The following is a 17425-nucleotide window of genomic DNA, read 5'->3' as shown; positions in this document are numbered from 1 at the left end:
ATTTTCCTTCGACTACTTTCTCTTTTTGCTTCCTTCGTCAGAAAATCATCTTTTGGGAACATGAGCGCGCCATCCCACGGCTAATGCGGAACTATGAGTCCTTATACATAGGACTGCTCTTCTATAAGCGTCTATATTCGTTGGTATTATTAATTTTAAATAAAAATTCATAATAACATTGATGCCCCGAGTGGCGGGAAAACTGTTTTATTCCGTATTTTTACGTTTCGTGGATCAAGAAGCAGAGTGTATTATACACTGCGTAGCCGGGGAGTTGGCTATAGGTATTAGGTACTTTTATTTATTTCAAATCAAATATTTTATCATCGTTCTGAAGATAATTTTATTTTATATTAAATAAATTTTATATACGTGTTGAAACTCGTACAAAGAGCACACCTATAAGTTGGGCGAATTAAACCTGTACTTCAATTTGGAATTCGTGAATTTGGTACCATTGCCAGTCCGATCGTTCTCATTAAATGTACTGACATTTATCATCGATGTCTTGTGTTCGGTTTGGTCAGTAATTCTTTCTTTTCTCTTTTTGCGCAATTGTAACACTATATTTGATCTCATTGATAATTAGGCTAAATTCTATATAGGTACCCTTCGATGTCATAGGACTTTTAGATATTGCGCTCAGCAGCTCGAGTGTCTCGATAACGTCATCTCGCACTTACCCAACTTGGAAGCTGGCCTCGAGAAACAGAGAATTTGAGAAATATAAAATAATGTACACTCGCAAATAATAAACTTGTTTTTTGATATCCATTTATTTATTACGCAGTTAATTATATAGAATGTTATATTTTTTAACAACAATACAATTCAAACCGACTAAAGTCTATACGACGTGTATAATACCAACTCATTGGTATAATACTTTCTGCTTCTTGGTCCACGAAACGTAGAAATACGAAATGAAACAGTTTTCCCGCCACTCGAAGCATCAATGTTATTATGAATTTTTATTTAAAATTAATAATATTTAGCATTAATGTGAATGCGGGGGATGCCGTGGGAAATTATAATCTTAATTTTAAGACCTTAACCGTAAAAATCGAATAATAAATTCTGGAGAAATCAGCTAGTGAGTAGGTAAACGGAAAAATGCGATTTTCCCCTATTTCCCTTTGATTAATCGCAAATGGGAAATTACCACGTACATCAGCGACAATTAGAGCAATTAATGCCTTTTTCCCTTTTTGGCTAACAATTTCCCATGAAAACCCGGGGGCTATCTTTGCAGTCCTCCCGGTCCCATAGCTACGTATGGATGTGGACGAATACGGACGCGAATCGCAACTGTAGTAACATCACTAAAAATATCTAGTTCGATTATTTAGTACCAACACTACCGGTAGTGAGTAAAAGTGACTGTTGTTTAAAACTGTAGCGCCGAACGTACCACATTTAATGTTCAAATGTCAGGTCTACAATTTACTTTACAAATTTTCATGAATATTGCTTATTGATGAGTATGCTAATGTAAAAAAAGTTTTTGGGATGATTATTGATGAACAATTAACACTATATTTGGCGCCGGTGCTCAAGGACCTTACAAGTTTACACTATACTTCCAGGAAACATATCTGCAATATCTATTAGAGCCGTCAGTAATAACAGAAAGCGCTTGGTATTATTTGAGAAAAGCCCTAAAATTATTTCACGAAATATGGATGGAGAGACTTTTTGTATGTTACTAATTTAGATAGCAAAAAAGTAGTATTAGAGTAATCATATCGTAAGAAACGAATATACGAATCTAGCGATGCAAGAAATATTTACTTATTTGATTCCAATAAATATTACATATTTTAAAATAAATGAAATTTGTTTTTAGATTACTAGAATTACCATAACTGAATTTAGCATAAATGAAGCTCAATCTGAAAAATGAGTCTATGTAACGCATAGTTCACTATATTTAAACCTGCGATCGTTAATACAATAAGTACTCGAAAACTCAGATATAAGTTTTAAGAATGAAAAACGTTTTTATTTATTAGAACAACATATTGTGTCTTGTTGCTTTGACGTTGGTTTTTCGATTGATTGACTTTAGGTTTTGTTTTATAAAAAAAAAAAAGCGTGTGTTTGCGTTGTCAAGGTAATGACTTCAATCAATTGTCTTTAAGAATAAATTAACATTCGAAACTTTAACTTTAACAATCGTTGCGGCCGATTGTTCTTATCAGTCACAAAAAGCGTCGAAAAGAAAAACGTGTAGATTTTTACTCTCCTCTGAGGACAATACTGTCAGTTTAGTCCGACAAAATATCATCTGGTCTAGAAAGGAAGCTCTCGCAAATATTGTGGCCGTTGACATTATTGAATTGCCAATGTCAGATCGTGATCAAGCACAATCAATATAATTTGAATTGTTTTATTCAACAGTTAGATGAAATTCCGTCAATTTTAAGTTTCAAACATGTTATTCTAATTCAATAAATCAACATATTAACTAACTTTCTTTTACGAATGGTTGATGTCCGGTTATGATGTTGATAGTTCATGTAAATAGCATATATGTGTAGGCGACATGAACATTTGAGTGTGGAGTTTGATTTTTCATTATGATTTTTTTTTATTAAAGTCTGATTTTAAAAAGTTGAAATTTTTATCTTAAATGTTTTGTCAGCGTGAGTGTTCTAATGTTTATTAAGCGTTTGAAAATATTATTTTCAGGCATTTGAGTATCAACTTAAAATCAACTGTATTGTCAAATTATTATTAGATAGTAATATTTTCTTAGCATGTTAACTCTTTACAAATAGATTTTTTATTAGTATAATTTATTTAATTGTTTTAGTTTTGTCAAACGTTGGACTGACTAAATAAACTGATGTATTGTATTCGCTAGGCTTTAATTTTTAAGTAATTGCAGTATTCTTTTGAGTTGTTAATATTTAAATTGTTGATTTATATTCTCTTCTATAAGTAAACCAGATAAACGTTTTCATGCAAGGAACTTTGGGTTTTGAACGACAGTAATCAAATCAACGAGCCGATTTGGTTCGTGATAAATTTGGTTTGCATAAAATGATTATAGCTGTTTCATCATCAGGAAAGGTGAAACTGTTATATCAAACTTGAACGATAGATAAACTGATTTTAATTTTCGTGTGACTTATATTAACAATTTATTATAGCTGTACGGAATAGAGTCAACGAAAGGTGAAATGATTTGGCAATCACGAGTCAATAACATCAAAGGCTTATCTCAGGATTTTAACAAGATAGTTTTGTATGTTCAACGTGGAAGTAGGCACTTTCCACATTCACCTCAGTGCGCATTGCTTGCAACAGATAACGTAAGTTTTAATATTATCCGCTTTTTCAATCGCGACCTATAAAGTCGACGTAAAATTAAGAGTATTATCAACTTCGTAGACCACTCGAAATGGAATGATGTACACTTTCAACCCAATAAACGGACAGCCAATGGATAGACTGACAAATTTGTATTACCAAAGCAGTCAATTTTGGTACATGCATTAACCGATACCTTTCGTGGTATAGTTATTTTGGATGAGCACGACCGAGCACACGTCTTCCCAGAAAGAGCAAGCGCTGTTGCAACTTCTGCTGGACGTACATACTACTTACATCTTCACTGCCGACAGAAAGACTGGTGTATTGTCCGGATACTCACTTACTTATAGCAACTCGCAGAATCTAATCGCTCACAAGGTGTGTAAAACTATTTAAAAGCTTAAAAGCTTCCACAAAGATTGTGATATATTTTCAAAATTCATTGCCTTCGTTCAGGTATGGGAATTAGTTTTCTCGCCAAAGACACAACGGATAACACATGTCGTCTCAAAAAGTTCAATCGAACGTGTTCACACGCAAGGTCAAGTGTTAAGTGATCGGTCAGTTTTATACAAATATATGAATCTAAATCTGGTTGCTGTCGTGACTCAAGGAATAGGTGATGATTATAAAAGTAAATTTATAACATCTATAATAAAAAGGACTTTGCGAAAACTATTGAAGTTTACTCAAAATCTTGTTTAATTATTTATAGATCATCTCAATTTGTATCTTCTTCATGTCGTATCCGAATCAATGATTTTCTCCATCGTACACAAGAGAACCAAGGGACCAATACATATTGTTCATTTCGAAAACTGGGTTGTTTATAGTTAATTTAACGATAAAAATCAAAGAACGGAAATAGCTACGTAAAGAAGCTACGGAAAGAATTGTATGTGAGAAAAACTCAAAGCAATACTACAAGTAAATTGCTTAAAATAAAAATTGTTACATCCATATCAATTCATATTTAACACTAACAATAATAATTTTATGTTGTAGCTTTCTTATTATTAACTAACACAAAGTTACCTATTGTGGAGAGGCAAGCTTTAGTATTCCATTAGTCAATTGATTCAATGTAAGAAACGATTACAAAGAAAGGAATTACTAGCAAACACATCCTAGGTGAATTATTTAATTTAATATTGAATTGTTCCACGACTTACTCTTCGTTTTCAAATATTTCAACCGGAATGTTATTCATTCAGTTGCATTAGCAAATGGCGGAGAGTTGGAATTGCCCTGGATATCAGTAGACTCAAGAAGGCCAGTAAATCCTGAAATAAGGGAAGGAGTTATTCCATATATGCCTGGATTGCCGATACACATGGACGGCATTGTAAATTACAATCAGAGTGTTTCTAGATAGGGTATCTGGAATTCATACTATTAATAATGAGAAAAATAGTTTTAGTTTATGAATGGTATCGGAACATTGTTTATTAATAATTTGAATCAAAAAACTATTTTATTTACTTATTTACTTACATCTTTATTTGTTTCTAATTATAGTATCGAGATAAGACTTACAATACTAGATTTCTGTTAAAATTTTTAACGAGGTTCAATATCTTTCGAAATTAAATTTATTTATTTGAACAACAATAATTTTCATTGTTTGCAGAAATGTTAAAAACTATTAATATAATTATATGTACTGTCTTCTTTATCCAGTATAACCATTATCAAAACCATTCATTTATCCAGTATATAACCGTTTATAATTTTTAATATTTATTTATTAATTTCTGCAAACAATCTCGATACGGGAACTAGAAAAAAAGATATAAACAAATACTAAATAAAGTGCTTTTTCATTAAAATTGTTAATAAACATTGTTCTGATACCTCTCATAAACCAAGACTATTTTTCTTATTATGTACGCGTTTTTTCTCGACGAAAGTAAAAATAACCCATAATGTTTATTCTTTTATCTTTTGCAATTGTTTATAAAAAATTACTTAAATAAATTGCCAAAAAAGTTAATTTTTTGCAAATCTGATCACGCCAATCCATATTCTACGGGAAAAACACGGATACTTTTTTTTTCATTATATCTCGTTTCCAACAAATAGTTTGATGCTATCTAATAATCTAATCCAGTTTTGGCCTGGGCCTTAATTACTGGGTTAAGCAGGACTGTACATTGTATGTATATAAATGATTGCGTTTCTACTCATAATATATATGTTACATTACGTTATATACTATATATACACTTATGCCAAATTAATTGCTGTTAAATATAAAAATAATTAGTTATAAATAGTTTATATAATACATAAATAATGATAGATGAGAGACTTAAAAATTGTTATGTTACTAGTTGAAATGAATTCTGCTAGAAGATTGTTTGGATAATAAATCATATTTTTCTATATAATTACATTATTATCATTATTTAAAATAATTATTTTATTGCAAAATACATATGATTTTATTTCTATATATATGAAGGTTTCCTTCATTCATAAATATTTACATATTGTTATATCACTTAACTTTTAATAATTTTTTAATTTTAAATAATTTACGATATCTTGGGCTATATAACTGACACAATGTGTACGTGTAAATACATATATATGAATGTGTATATGGTATTTGCAATATATATATATATATATATATATATGTATACACACCATGCGTCTGATTTTAAAAGCTTCATAGCAATCAGCTGTTGCACTGGCATTGTCTCTAAAATCAAGATATCATTGAGACCGAGGGTCATCATCTGGTCAAAGTTGTCAATGTAAAAAATAAGTATTGGAGTTAGTTATTTGCCTAAATAAAGTCATAATAATGGGAAAGAATAAAGGACAACGTACGAAAAACAATGCTCGGGCACGTGTTTATTGCTGATAAATATGGCATTTGTTATATATAACCTACAAAACTCAATAAACTTTTACTCTTATTGAAAAAGAAATTTTTACGTACATTTTCAGCCGTCAAATAGCAATCGAAGTGCTGAACTTTTAGGAGCATCTGCTCCAGGTTTTGTTGGTTTTACAGCAGCAAAAGATGGTGGATATGTACCTTTCTTACCTGGTCTCTCTATTGCTAACAATAGTGCAATAAATGATATCGATCCAACTTTTCAAGTGGTGTTTAAAAAAATGAATAAGAAAGATGCTACAACAAAATATAAGGTAAGATGCCTTAATATTTTATATTATAGTATCAATCTAACTCAAGATTTGATTTTTGTAATATTATTACAAAAGACAGTAGCACGATTTGTTCAATTTATCTTTATTACATTTTCATATTGAAATGGCAAGATCTTAAATCTTCAAGTTGCAGTAGAAAAATAAGTTATATCATATTAAATTTAAAAATAATTAGAAATGAAACTTTTTTTATAGGCATTGGTAGAGTTTTCGGAATTGTGTACAAATTCAGAATTAGCGACTGTAGAGGCAGTACTCCCATGCTGGCCACACTTATATAGTCTACTTTCTACAGATCTAGATCACAGAGTAAGAGAAGCTGCTCAATTAGCTCATGCAGCTTTAATTAAAAAAGTTGGCAAATTAATTGCTGTATGTTTGAAACAACTGGCTGGACCATGGTTTGTATCGCAGTATGACATGTATCCACCAGCAGCTTCAGCTGCTGCTAACTGTTTTAATGTAATCTTTTTTAATAATTTAAAATGTCATATATTTATTTTTGTTATATTGTTGGTAATTACTTGTTTAAGACAACTTTTCCACAACATAAATTTGAGTCTGCATTGATACATTGTCGAAAGGAAATCCTTGAGTATATTTGTGATAATATTATTAATTTGAGTCCACAATCATTTGCTACAAACAAGTAAGTATTAAGTTTATATATACATGTATATTATGAATTTCAATTTTGCCATCACGAAAGACAAATATTTGATCAGAGTAATTTTTTACCAATCAACATCAATTGATATTTAATAATCCAATCCATATATTTTTGTAGATCTTTGACACCAGAAGAATTGGAAGCAAAATATCAGAGATTAGTAACATCTAGCTTACAAGCTTATAGTTTTATTTTGAAAACTATTGATACTGAAAATACTGCCGAATATCACAAAAAGTTAATAAGTAGTAATAAATTTTGGAAATTGGCTAAAAATGAGGTTCCTGCAACCAAAACTGCATTTTTCAATGCACTCACTGCTTTGATTTGTTATGCTAATAACATTGTAAATGAGGAGAAAAGAAAAGTTTTGACAACTATAATGAGTAGTTTAGATGAAACTGAACCAGCTTTACTTACTACAGTTTGGGAATCTCTGTTGGTGGCAATAAATAAAATCGAGGTATAAAATCAAATATTTTGTAATTATTATTCAAAATTTTTACTCAAGTTTTTATCAAAATTATAAATAAAAATTATTATTTATTATTTCAAGGATTGGCAGAAAGTTGTCAATGTTGAAAAATTAGTACTGTCTAAATTGTGGAAGGTGTTAAAAAATGGTGGTCAATGTTGTGCAACTGTAGTTTATCCAAATTTACTTCCATTTCTCAGTCAGTTCACTAAATTTGAAATCAACAAAGAAATTTTATTAAAGAATTTTTTTGACAATATGCGTCAAGGGTATGGCTATAAAAATAGTTCTCACACATTTGTATGCTCTAAGATTCAAATAATTATTTATCATTTAGATTCTCAGCAAAGAGCGTAAAATTAAGTCGCTCAGAAACATTTGCCGTGGTGACTTCATTTTTTGAATGCTTTAGATATGCTATATTGGTATCCAGTACCAATGAAAATTTTTGTATAGTCTTACTCAAAGAAGAGGTAAATTAAATTTTTTTTAATTTTTATTTTATATATATATATTAAACTTGATTAATCACGTGTGATACGTAACATATTTCATGAAACCTAATGACATTTGTAGAAATAATACCTATAAATTTTCATGTTTATTTCAGCTTATGCCTTTGATAGAATCTTGTCTTTGCGAAAATCAATCAGTGAGATCCATTTTCTTTTGCGAGCTTTCTCATTTACTACGATATTGGAGTAAAAACAGCAATAAATCGGAGTATCCGACTTACGTAAAATTAATGAAAATATTTTGGTTTGACTTGATTGCTATTTTCAATCGTATCGTCGATAATTCTAATGATAATTATGGTACAACAATAAGTTCAATCGTCATAAATATAGCCGAACTATTGATGTATTTGAAAAATGCACCTTATCATAGTCGACGTAATATGAAAGTAAAGTTTTCTGATTCTGCTCCAGAATCTGATATACAGCCGACATCTCCTTCATTATCATTACCAACGATTGTTTCCGATGACGACAATGCTGCTTTCATTAAAGAACTTCAGCAATTTGTTATTAAATTATGTGTAAGCTATTTCAAGAAGATTATGGACAAACCTTTTGAGCACAAAGTTATTAACTTAGTAAAGATCATAACGGGTAATGAAAGTAAAGAATTATTTACTGCTTTGGCTAAGGCATATGACGAAAGTGGAAGTCTGTTGCAATTTTACAATCAGAATCTTAAAACATTGATGACAATCGAAAACGAAGAAATAGAAGCTTTGATCAATTTGATATTTAGCATTATGTCACACATGTGTAATGAAGAAAAGAAAGTTGTATTACAATCTTTCCAAGAGGTATAACTTCGACATTTCTTAAATTGAGAATTTTTTTATTACATTCATTAAGAAAGAAAACAAAAGTACACATCGTTTTATTTCAGATCGAAAATATAAATATCTTGAAGATTGCTGTACAATATGCATTAATGAAAAAATACGAAGACGACAACGTTATACGAAATTGGTGCAAGCAAGATGTAATTACAAATACTTTAGTTCTTACAGCTCAAGATGTTTTGTCTTCCTTAGACTTTACAGATATTGATGAAAAGATGTTCTTGCAAGCCTTTGAACCTGCCGAAAATGGAGGTAATTTCTTGCCAATGCTTTATCAACACCGTCATAGTAGATTTTGTAAAAAATTAATTTATGCTTGTTGCAGAATTGTTTGTAAGCTACGAAGCTATAGTTGGAATGTCATCACTACTGAGTTTAATGGTAGACCGAATGCCATGGAATAAAGAAAAATATGTTCATCGTATCGCCAATTTACTCTCGCGCTTAACAAGTTTAAGCTGGACTCAAAAAGAATACAATCCAGGAGAACTCAAATTGTTAAAAGCATTATTCCGGCTACATATGCGTGACATTACAGAACGAAGCGAAGAAGATGGCGAATCCCTTACAGTAAAGATTGTTGAAGAAACTTGGACTAAAGGTATTTTGAAACTGAGTAACAGATTTTCTCCGGCTTCATTTGCAAGTCATGTCAAATATTTTGCATCCTTAATATGGGAGAAGATGTTGCAAACGTAAGTCAGACAAAGATAATTTCGAAATCAATCGTGATTTCAATATTTTAAAAATATATTTTGACATTCAATACCTTTTTTATATGCTTCTTCTTTATTTTTAGAAACGATATTTTCAAAGATTCATTAATAAAATTATCAACAAGCTTCATCAACGCACTTATTCAAACTAAACCTCGTTATTCCCAAAAACTTGTTGTTACTTTTATGATAGAATTAGAAATACAAAAATGGATGAAAAATGTTTTTGGAATTGTATTTTATGGCGAATTAATTACCGGAAATCTTTATGCATCAACTTTAACGCAAAAAGCTCAAATGTTTGACAGTTTGTTCGATGTTGATTTATCTAGTGATAATTTTCACGATGATACTTATAAATGTTTAAAATGGGCTGCAGCTAGTACAAAAATTGTTAATAAATTATTAGCAAACACTGCTGACTTTCCTGAAATATCAAATATTCTCATTGAACTAGTATTTGTAGCGACATTAGGTGAAATGTATTTAAAGCATTATAATTCTGTAAGTACAAAAATACTATTTTAAATAATACTAGTTGTCATTAACATTCATTATATAATGATCATTATATGTGTTATTCATTTCAGACAAAATTTTCCAATGACGTGAATGCTTTACAAAAAAAATTTCACGAAGAGCTAAATACTTTGAAAACTTTCTTATCAGAAGATGTTCACAATAAAGTTGTTTCAGATATTTATCAGTAAGTTACATTTGTGCGAAGTAGGAATTATTAAATGCAATTATTTGTAAATATTTTTGAGTATATATTAATTTTTATTTTAGACTGTTGTTATCATATGGTGGAATCTATCCTAATGTTCTCAAATTCTACTACAACTTTTTCACTCCCAAAAATGAATTGTCAAAGTTGTTCGAAGATAATGCTTTGCTAACAACAAATACTTCCAATAATATCGGGATATTTTTACAGTGTACTCAGGTTTAGTAACTGTTATTACATTATATAAATAAAAATCAATATGTAATTAATATAAGCTTACAATTTTAGGTGCTGAATGATTGTCCTAATCTGGAAAAAATTAAATCATTTCCAGATGATAGTAGTGATTTCTACAAAATATTTTTAGCTAAAATGCAATTTAACGAAGATGAAATTACACTACTTGGAGAAGTTTTTGAAAGAATAACAAAACGACAAAAATCTAAACCATTAACTTTACTTTTGGATTGGTAAATATAAATGTTTCACAAAATTATAATATCTTCATTTATTTACTTTTTTAATTTGTAGTGATGTCCACAACGTAGAGTGGAAAAACTTTGTTATGCCACTAGAAATAATTTCGTTTTTTACAAAATGCGTAACTACTGTTCCAAAAAAGCTCACCCTTCCTCAATGGGACGTAATAGAAATATGTCTTGCGTCCTGGAGTTTATCTGTAAAAAAATCAATTGAACATTATAAGAATGTTAAGGTTTATAAATATTTTGATTTTCAGTGAATGAAATTTGCTACTCAATACTTTAGTGCTTTAATTTTTTTCCAGGTACGAGCGTTAATCGTTGGTGTCAATAAACTTTATTCTGCTATACAACAAATCATGAATGAATATGCTAAAACACCTATAGAAGAATTGCCGCCATCTTTATTCGAGGAATGGAAAAATGTTTTCTCTAATGACTTACAATCCGAAATTTTCAATACTTGGATGACATTTGCAGGTAAATAATTTGTAAAGTTAATGAAAACAGATTTTTGTCACTTTCGTCTAATTCATTGAATATTCCTAACAGAGTTATATAAGGAAAAAGACATGCCGATCGTTTCAATAATACTTTTGAATTTTCTTGGAAAGTCATTGAAATTTTTCGACGAGCCGATTATTAAAATGGAATTATCTGAGTATAAAAGTTCAAACAAGTCAGAAGAGCAAACATTGCAACTGTTATTGAAATTAATACATTGTCATATATTAAGTTTACAATTGGGATCATATATTGCACTAAACAATATCGTAGAAGTGTTTGTCAAAAGAGATAGTGCTATCATCATTGAAGAAGATTATGAGATCAAATCATTGAACATTTGCAAGTTTGAACAAATTTTAAAAACGGCTCAAACTGTTGTCAATACAATATTAATGGACTTTAAGTATGGATACTTCAATTTATACATTTGATATGTTCTACAACAGACATCATATTTAAGTTTTCGTTTTCCAGGCTGTGCGATACCGTAAGTTGTACAATCCAACCGCATACGGACTCTTACACTTACACTATTGGTTATTTACTTACTTGGGGACTTGTGCTAAACATGTGTGCCAAAGCTAATGCTGATCTTCGCTGCAATTATGCTGAAATCCTAAAGTAATACTAGCTTTAATTTTGTGAAATGCATGCTATATTCAGCAGTTTATTCTTGAACCAAAATTGTACTCAACAAACATTTTTACAGAGATGATTATTTTCCAAGTTTAATGAATAACATTTTCCGATTGATGCCTATAGAAGTACTACAAGATACCAAGAACAAAAATTATAAATTAACCGAAATTTTCAGCACAGTACCTTCATTTGATTTCACTGGTTAGTTATTTTTATTCATGGTGTTTATAAAATATTAAAATTATAAAATTTGCAGATAGCTGGACTGAATGGAGACTTGATCACTTGGTATGTTGGGTGTATACCAATTGTCTTCGGTACTTACCAGTGCTAGTGAGGCAGTGGTGGAGTACCGCGGACAGTCGGGTGAGCGCTGCTGTCGACAAAATTACAACTGTCTACGTTAGTCCCTTTTTGTGTAACGAAGAACTACGCGACAATAGATTGACAAACTTTGATAATATGCAAGTATGTATCTTTCTAGTTATAACATTTTTCTGTACAATTAGAAATTCAATGAATTTTCATTAATTGGTAACGGCCCATTAAAAGGTCAAAGTTCACCCTGCAGCCCGCGAAGTTATATCTCTATATCAAATGGATGATACAAAATTAGAACTCAACATTATTTTGCCAATCAATCATCCCCTTGGAACTGTCATCGTTGAACCTGGACAACATGCCGGGGGAACTCCTAATTGGAGAAACTGTCATATGCAGTTGTCGATCTTCTTAACGCATCAGGTTTATTTTAATTTATTACAATTACATATACAGTCCGTTTCATAACTATAAAAACACCTTCGCGTTATGTGGTATAAGTAAATTATGTTTCGTAAAATACTATAAACATTCGCTAAAACTTTTTCTTCGTCTTACATATATGTACATAGCTTTAAAGAAATCGATTAGTTCATGGTATCAGAAGTGACATAAATAATTTTTTAAATCATTTATTTAACTTTTTGACTGCTAAAAGCGTATATATACGCCCTCTATTTTTTATTTCTTTGCCATTATTTTTTTAACCCTAAGAATGGCAATAAATTTCCGGATACTGTTTTGTTCACTGTCAGTGTTCACTAATAGCAACGACTGACAAGCGAAAAACGCGCCACCCATATAGATGGACTTGTCCGAGAGCGCGCCGCAGTCAAAAGGTTAACCTATTGACGATCATGGACATCATTTTTTGAACATGTTTTTGGTCGCAAAATTCATGTGTAAAACGAAACAATAAATTGATCCAAGGTACCGATCCTTATGGTTTTGGGTATGTTAAATACGAATGCGAACTCAAAATTAAAAATTTTGCTTGGAACATTAAATTTAACAGATTTTTTACCAAAAAATAGTGAAAAAACATATCTAGGTCAATTTAAAACTGTCATTATCATTACACCACGTTTTGGTTTCTCCACTTACATGTATAGCTACATGGTCTTACTGAAAAATTAGCTCTAATTGTTCATTGTTGTCCAGATACGGTAATCAATTGTCTGCTAATACGTGAATGTACTCTGCAGTATTCATTTTATACGATGGAAACAACAAAGACAATGTTTGAAGGGAACTAAAAGTTTCCTACACCATCAAGCTTTCGCCACTAAAATTTCTACAAAAAAAGTATTTGGGTTTTTGCGTAAATTCCTCCAGTATGAATGATTACAATCTAGATCATCAAGGTTAAATTTGTTTTCATCAGAGAAAATTACCTTCAAAATTATAAATAATTAAAATTTACTTTGGATTAAAAAATCATATGAATTTACCATTTTCCAGTTAGCATTTATATTCAATCTAGCAAAATTTAAGCTTACTTCTTTGTGGCGCGGCAATAACCTTGGACTTTTGTCATATTCTATCTTGTAATATTTTGAGATTGTTGTACAACTCGATGTATGTGGATCGTGAAACTTTTACTATTAAAAGATTTTTTATCGGATTTAAATTTTCTGTTGAATTACTAACTGCGTTAATAATTTAATGTTTCAAGCAAGACGTGACTTTTTTTTTGATCCGTCAGTATTTTTACTACCATAAATTACAGGGTTCTTCAAAAAATTTTGGATAACTTTGACTGATCTTTTCAATTTTTGTAATATCTTTCTCAAACTTAATACAGATCCTCGAAATGCTTAGATTTTACCCTTTTCTTGATCTATTAAATACTTGCCTCTTGGCATTATGTTTGCGATTATTGTATACGTCGGATTTCATTTTTCAATAAAAATGATTTAGATAACAGTATATGTATTGAACTTCATTTAAATGAGATCCATTATACCAAACCATATGCGTCGACTGCAGCGACTCGACTGATATAGGAAATGACTACATTATAAACATCGGCATAACATCAACAAATGTGACGTGAACGTTCAAAAATATAAATGCATAGACAAAATAAATTTTTATATGTACATTACAATATCAGTTACATGCAAGTAATTGCAAAAAAAAATGGTCAGTATGCATAGTCGCTTGCTTGCACCTAATTTGAAGATATCTAAATGAATGGTGGATACAAAGTATTGAATACAATTAATTTGTTCAATCAATATGTTCAAATAAATGAAATGTTGAGTTTAATTGAATTTGTATTATTTTATAAATAACTGATATGAATATTTAATATAATTAGTTATTTCCTTGAAAAAATGGAAATATTTAGTGTTTCTATAATTATGAGACAACAAAATCTATAATACTTTAGACTTTTTTGTAATAAATGACTGATTCAAAAAATTATTTATGTCGCTTCTGATACCATAAACCAATGAATTTCTTTTATGTTGGATATGTAAGACGAAAAAAAAGTTTTAGTGGATGTTTATAGAATTTTACGAAACATAATCTACTTATACCACATAACACGAAGGTGTTCCTATAGTTATGAAACGCACTGTATTTATTTCTACTTATTTTATATTTTCTGCGTTGAAAAATTATATAATTATATCGAATAACTATAATTTAATTATACATTAAGAATTAAAATGAATACTTAATTGTATTTTTCAGAACGGTTCCATTTGGGATGGTTTAATGTTATGGAAGCAAAATCTTGATAAAAAATTTGCAGGTGTCGAGGAATGTTACATTTGTTTTAGTATTTTCCACATAAGTACCTATCAAATACCAAAACTGTCTTGTCGCACTTGTCGCAAAAAGTTCCACAAACCTTGTCTTGTAAGTTTCAAAAGTTTTACTTTGACATATATAAATGATCGTTCTAGTAACTGATTAAATTTATTCTTTTCAGTTCAAGTGGTTCAATACGAGTCACAAGTCGACTTGCCCTATATGTAGAAATCAATTTTAATGGAATTTGACAAAATCCATTCACTAAATCTACGGTGACATGAGTCACATTGATATTTTGAAACTTTTATGCAAGTCATTTTAGATAAAGAATAAGTATTATGTGTACAGAATTCATTATTGCGAATTATTCTTTTTTATTTATCTTCATATTTTAGAATACAAATTTATTCAAATCTCCATTTATAATAATTTTACTGTTTAAAGTTGCTTATAATTCTACATAAAAATATAGGAACTTGGAATCTAAACTGAATTCTATAATTTCTGCCCTAAAAAAATATAATCTAATTATATTAAATTATACTACTGACAAATGCGACAATAACCTGTCGGATTTATAAGTAATTTTTCGTTTGTTTAGTAAGCTTACTTCAGATATGTGATTTCAAAAATATTTACAAAAATTCATTTTGTGAAACTAAGAAAACATAAATCTATCATCACTTATTTATGGATTGCCTAAAACTGTTAGAGAGTTTGGATATTTTTGGTCATGCTGGATTCTGCGTAGGTGTTGAAAAGTCTCAATTGTTGCAAAATTCATTACTTATTTTACAGCATGAAAATCACTTTAAGAAATGTTATTACTGGGGAAAAATCAGTGGAACTAAAAATGATTATCACATAGCATATGGATATCAGAAAGAGTGTTTAGAGGGACAAACATACTTTTACAGGTGCTTTTATTTTTACTTCCGAAAGTATTGTATAAAAATGACTTCACCCGCATCGTACTCTTTCTACAGTATGGATGGTTTAACTTGGTTACTGATGCCTGAACCTAGTAAATGCGCGATTTTGTTGACCCCTTTAGCCGTTACCAATTTCGAAGGCGACCCATCAATACAAACGAACATATACGACGCTAATCCACCTTATCCGCCTAATGATGATGCGGAACGTTTTCAAGATGTAGGTTAATAAAATGAAAGAAGCTGATATTTGCTCTCCAATATAAAATGTATATTCAAAGGGACCAGTCGTGAAACATCTCAAAGAAGAAGATCGTCTTGCTGCTACTGTATACTTGATCAACAATGATGGAGCTATCATTCCCAGAGGTGGATGGTTGAAAACTGCAGAAGGCAAAATTATTGAAAACTCGAGCTTTGAAGGCTTGCAATACAACGAAGCGTCACAACTAAAGTCTTATTTGCATGCAAGGTTACCGCAAAATAAATGGAATGCTAATTTACGTACTAGGCAGGATTATAATTACGCGTTTGATTTTTTGGATACCGCGGAAGAAGATGTTCCTACAGGTAACATTTACCTTCCCTTTATTCACAGTAATTAATTTTTCCTTTTACAGATAACTAAATTTTTCATATATTGTTTTATGTTTTTCATATAATTTCTTGATCACGTCATTTTGCATTCTTTTCCGTTGTTACTTAAATACATATTTCTTTTATTTGAATTTCTTTTGTGATACTGCATAAGTAGTAATATAGTTTATTGGTTGTTGATACTGTTTTTGTCTTGCTCTTCAAGGATGCTGGAGTCTCCAATTTTTTCAAGGGGGTCGTTTAGCAATATTGCATAGTTTGTATTGGCCGGGAATGGTATTTTATCACAAAATAAGTACTCCACATCATGGTTTCCTCTACATTGGGTATGGAAAAAAGAACATGGATGTTCCTTTTATGTTGTAGTAAATAATTTTACACTTATTAATAAATAAAAGTTATTTATTACTGATTGAAATATCAGTACAAACACTTATACACTATTGTACACATTAACTTATATCATAAAAGATCTAAAAGTAACAATAATTTAAGTTGTTAACTGCAAGTTTTCGTAAGTTTAAAATTGTCGGTAAAGTTGGTTCTCTCGAGATAAGAGCGTAAGATAGATGTCGTTACAGTTTCTTCTGAACGGGGTCTTTTACTTGCTCCTATACACGTCGATCAGACAACGTTTAACCTCTAGTGCAAGTAAAATTCCAGTTTATTAAAGATAATGTCACGAAACAGCGACAAGCATATTTCCCATGAAGTTTTTCATGAATTTAAATAGAA

The 17425-nt window shown here is 30.2% G+C and overlaps 2 protein-coding genes and 1 pseudogene across 2 annotated transcripts; all 3 read left to right on the top strand.

Annotated features, from left to right (window-relative positions):
- The first annotated feature begins 2997 nt into the window (after positions 1–2997).
- LOC131664078 (ER membrane protein complex subunit 1-like) lies at positions 2998–4745 on the top strand (annotated as a pseudogene).
- A 1274-nt stretch (positions 4746–6019) lies between these two features.
- On the top strand, positions 6020–15635 carry LOC131664061 (E3 ubiquitin-protein ligase listerin). The gene is made up of 23 exons (XM_058934919.1): positions 6020–6172; positions 6277–6480; positions 6697–6963; positions 7035–7150; positions 7289–7634; positions 7728–7915; positions 7984–8119; positions 8257–8961; positions 9048–9255; positions 9329–9698; positions 9803–10223; positions 10310–10425; positions 10509–10665; positions 10735–10916; positions 10978–11161; positions 11234–11408; positions 11481–11838; positions 11910–12056; positions 12145–12275; positions 12331–12542; positions 12627–12818; positions 15099–15266; positions 15340–15635. Exons 1-23 carry the CDS (start codon positions 6131–6133, stop codon positions 15397–15399), a joined length of 5085 nt encoding a protein of 1694 aa, XP_058790902.1. The 5' UTR covers positions 6020–6130; the 3' UTR covers positions 15400–15635.
- A 216-nt stretch (positions 15636–15851) lies between these two features.
- On the top strand, positions 15852–17056 carry LOC131664128 (radial spoke head protein 9 homolog). The gene is made up of 4 exons (XM_058935008.1): positions 15852–16078; positions 16148–16313; positions 16375–16663; positions 16896–17056. Exons 1-4 carry the CDS (start codon positions 15852–15854, stop codon positions 17054–17056), a joined length of 843 nt encoding a protein of 280 aa, XP_058790991.1.
- The last annotated feature ends 369 nt before the right edge of the window (positions 17057–17425 follow it).

The sequence above is a fragment of the Phymastichus coffea genome, unplaced genomic scaffold (assembly GCF_024137745.1).
Source record: "Phymastichus coffea isolate CEN01 unplaced genomic scaffold, Cenicafe_Pcof_1.1 PCOF00040, whole genome shotgun sequence".
Lineage (NCBI taxonomy): Eukaryota > Metazoa > Arthropoda > Insecta > Hymenoptera > Eulophidae > Phymastichus > Phymastichus coffea.
The sequence above is the reverse complement of the archived record's forward strand: the minus strand, read 5'-3'. Positions and strand labels throughout refer to the sequence as shown.

Bases quoted from the DNA above. Each gene is read 5' to 3' on its own strand.
- LOC131664061 (XM_058934919.1), top strand. From the start codon at position 6,131: ATGGGAAAGAATAAAGGACAACGTACGAAAAACAATGCTCGG. The intron at 6,173-6,276 runs GCACGTGTTTAT...GTACATTTTCAG, and splicing joins GTACGAAAAACAATGCTCGG to CCGTCAAATAGCAATCGAAG. The intron at 10,224-10,309 runs GTAAGTACAAAA...TATTCATTTCAG, and splicing joins ATTTAAAGCATTATAATTCT to ACAAAATTTTCCAATGACGT.
- LOC131664128 (XM_058935008.1), top strand. From the start codon at position 15,852: ATGGATTGCCTAAAACTGTTAGAGAGTTTGGATATTTTTGGTCATGCT. The intron at 16,079-16,147 runs GTGCTTTTATTT...CTCTTTCTACAG, and splicing joins GGACAAACATACTTTTACAG to TATGGATGGTTTAACTTGGT. The intron at 16,664-16,895 runs GTAACATTTACC...TTGCTCTTCAAG, and splicing joins GGAAGAAGATGTTCCTACAG to GATGCTGGAGTCTCCAATTT.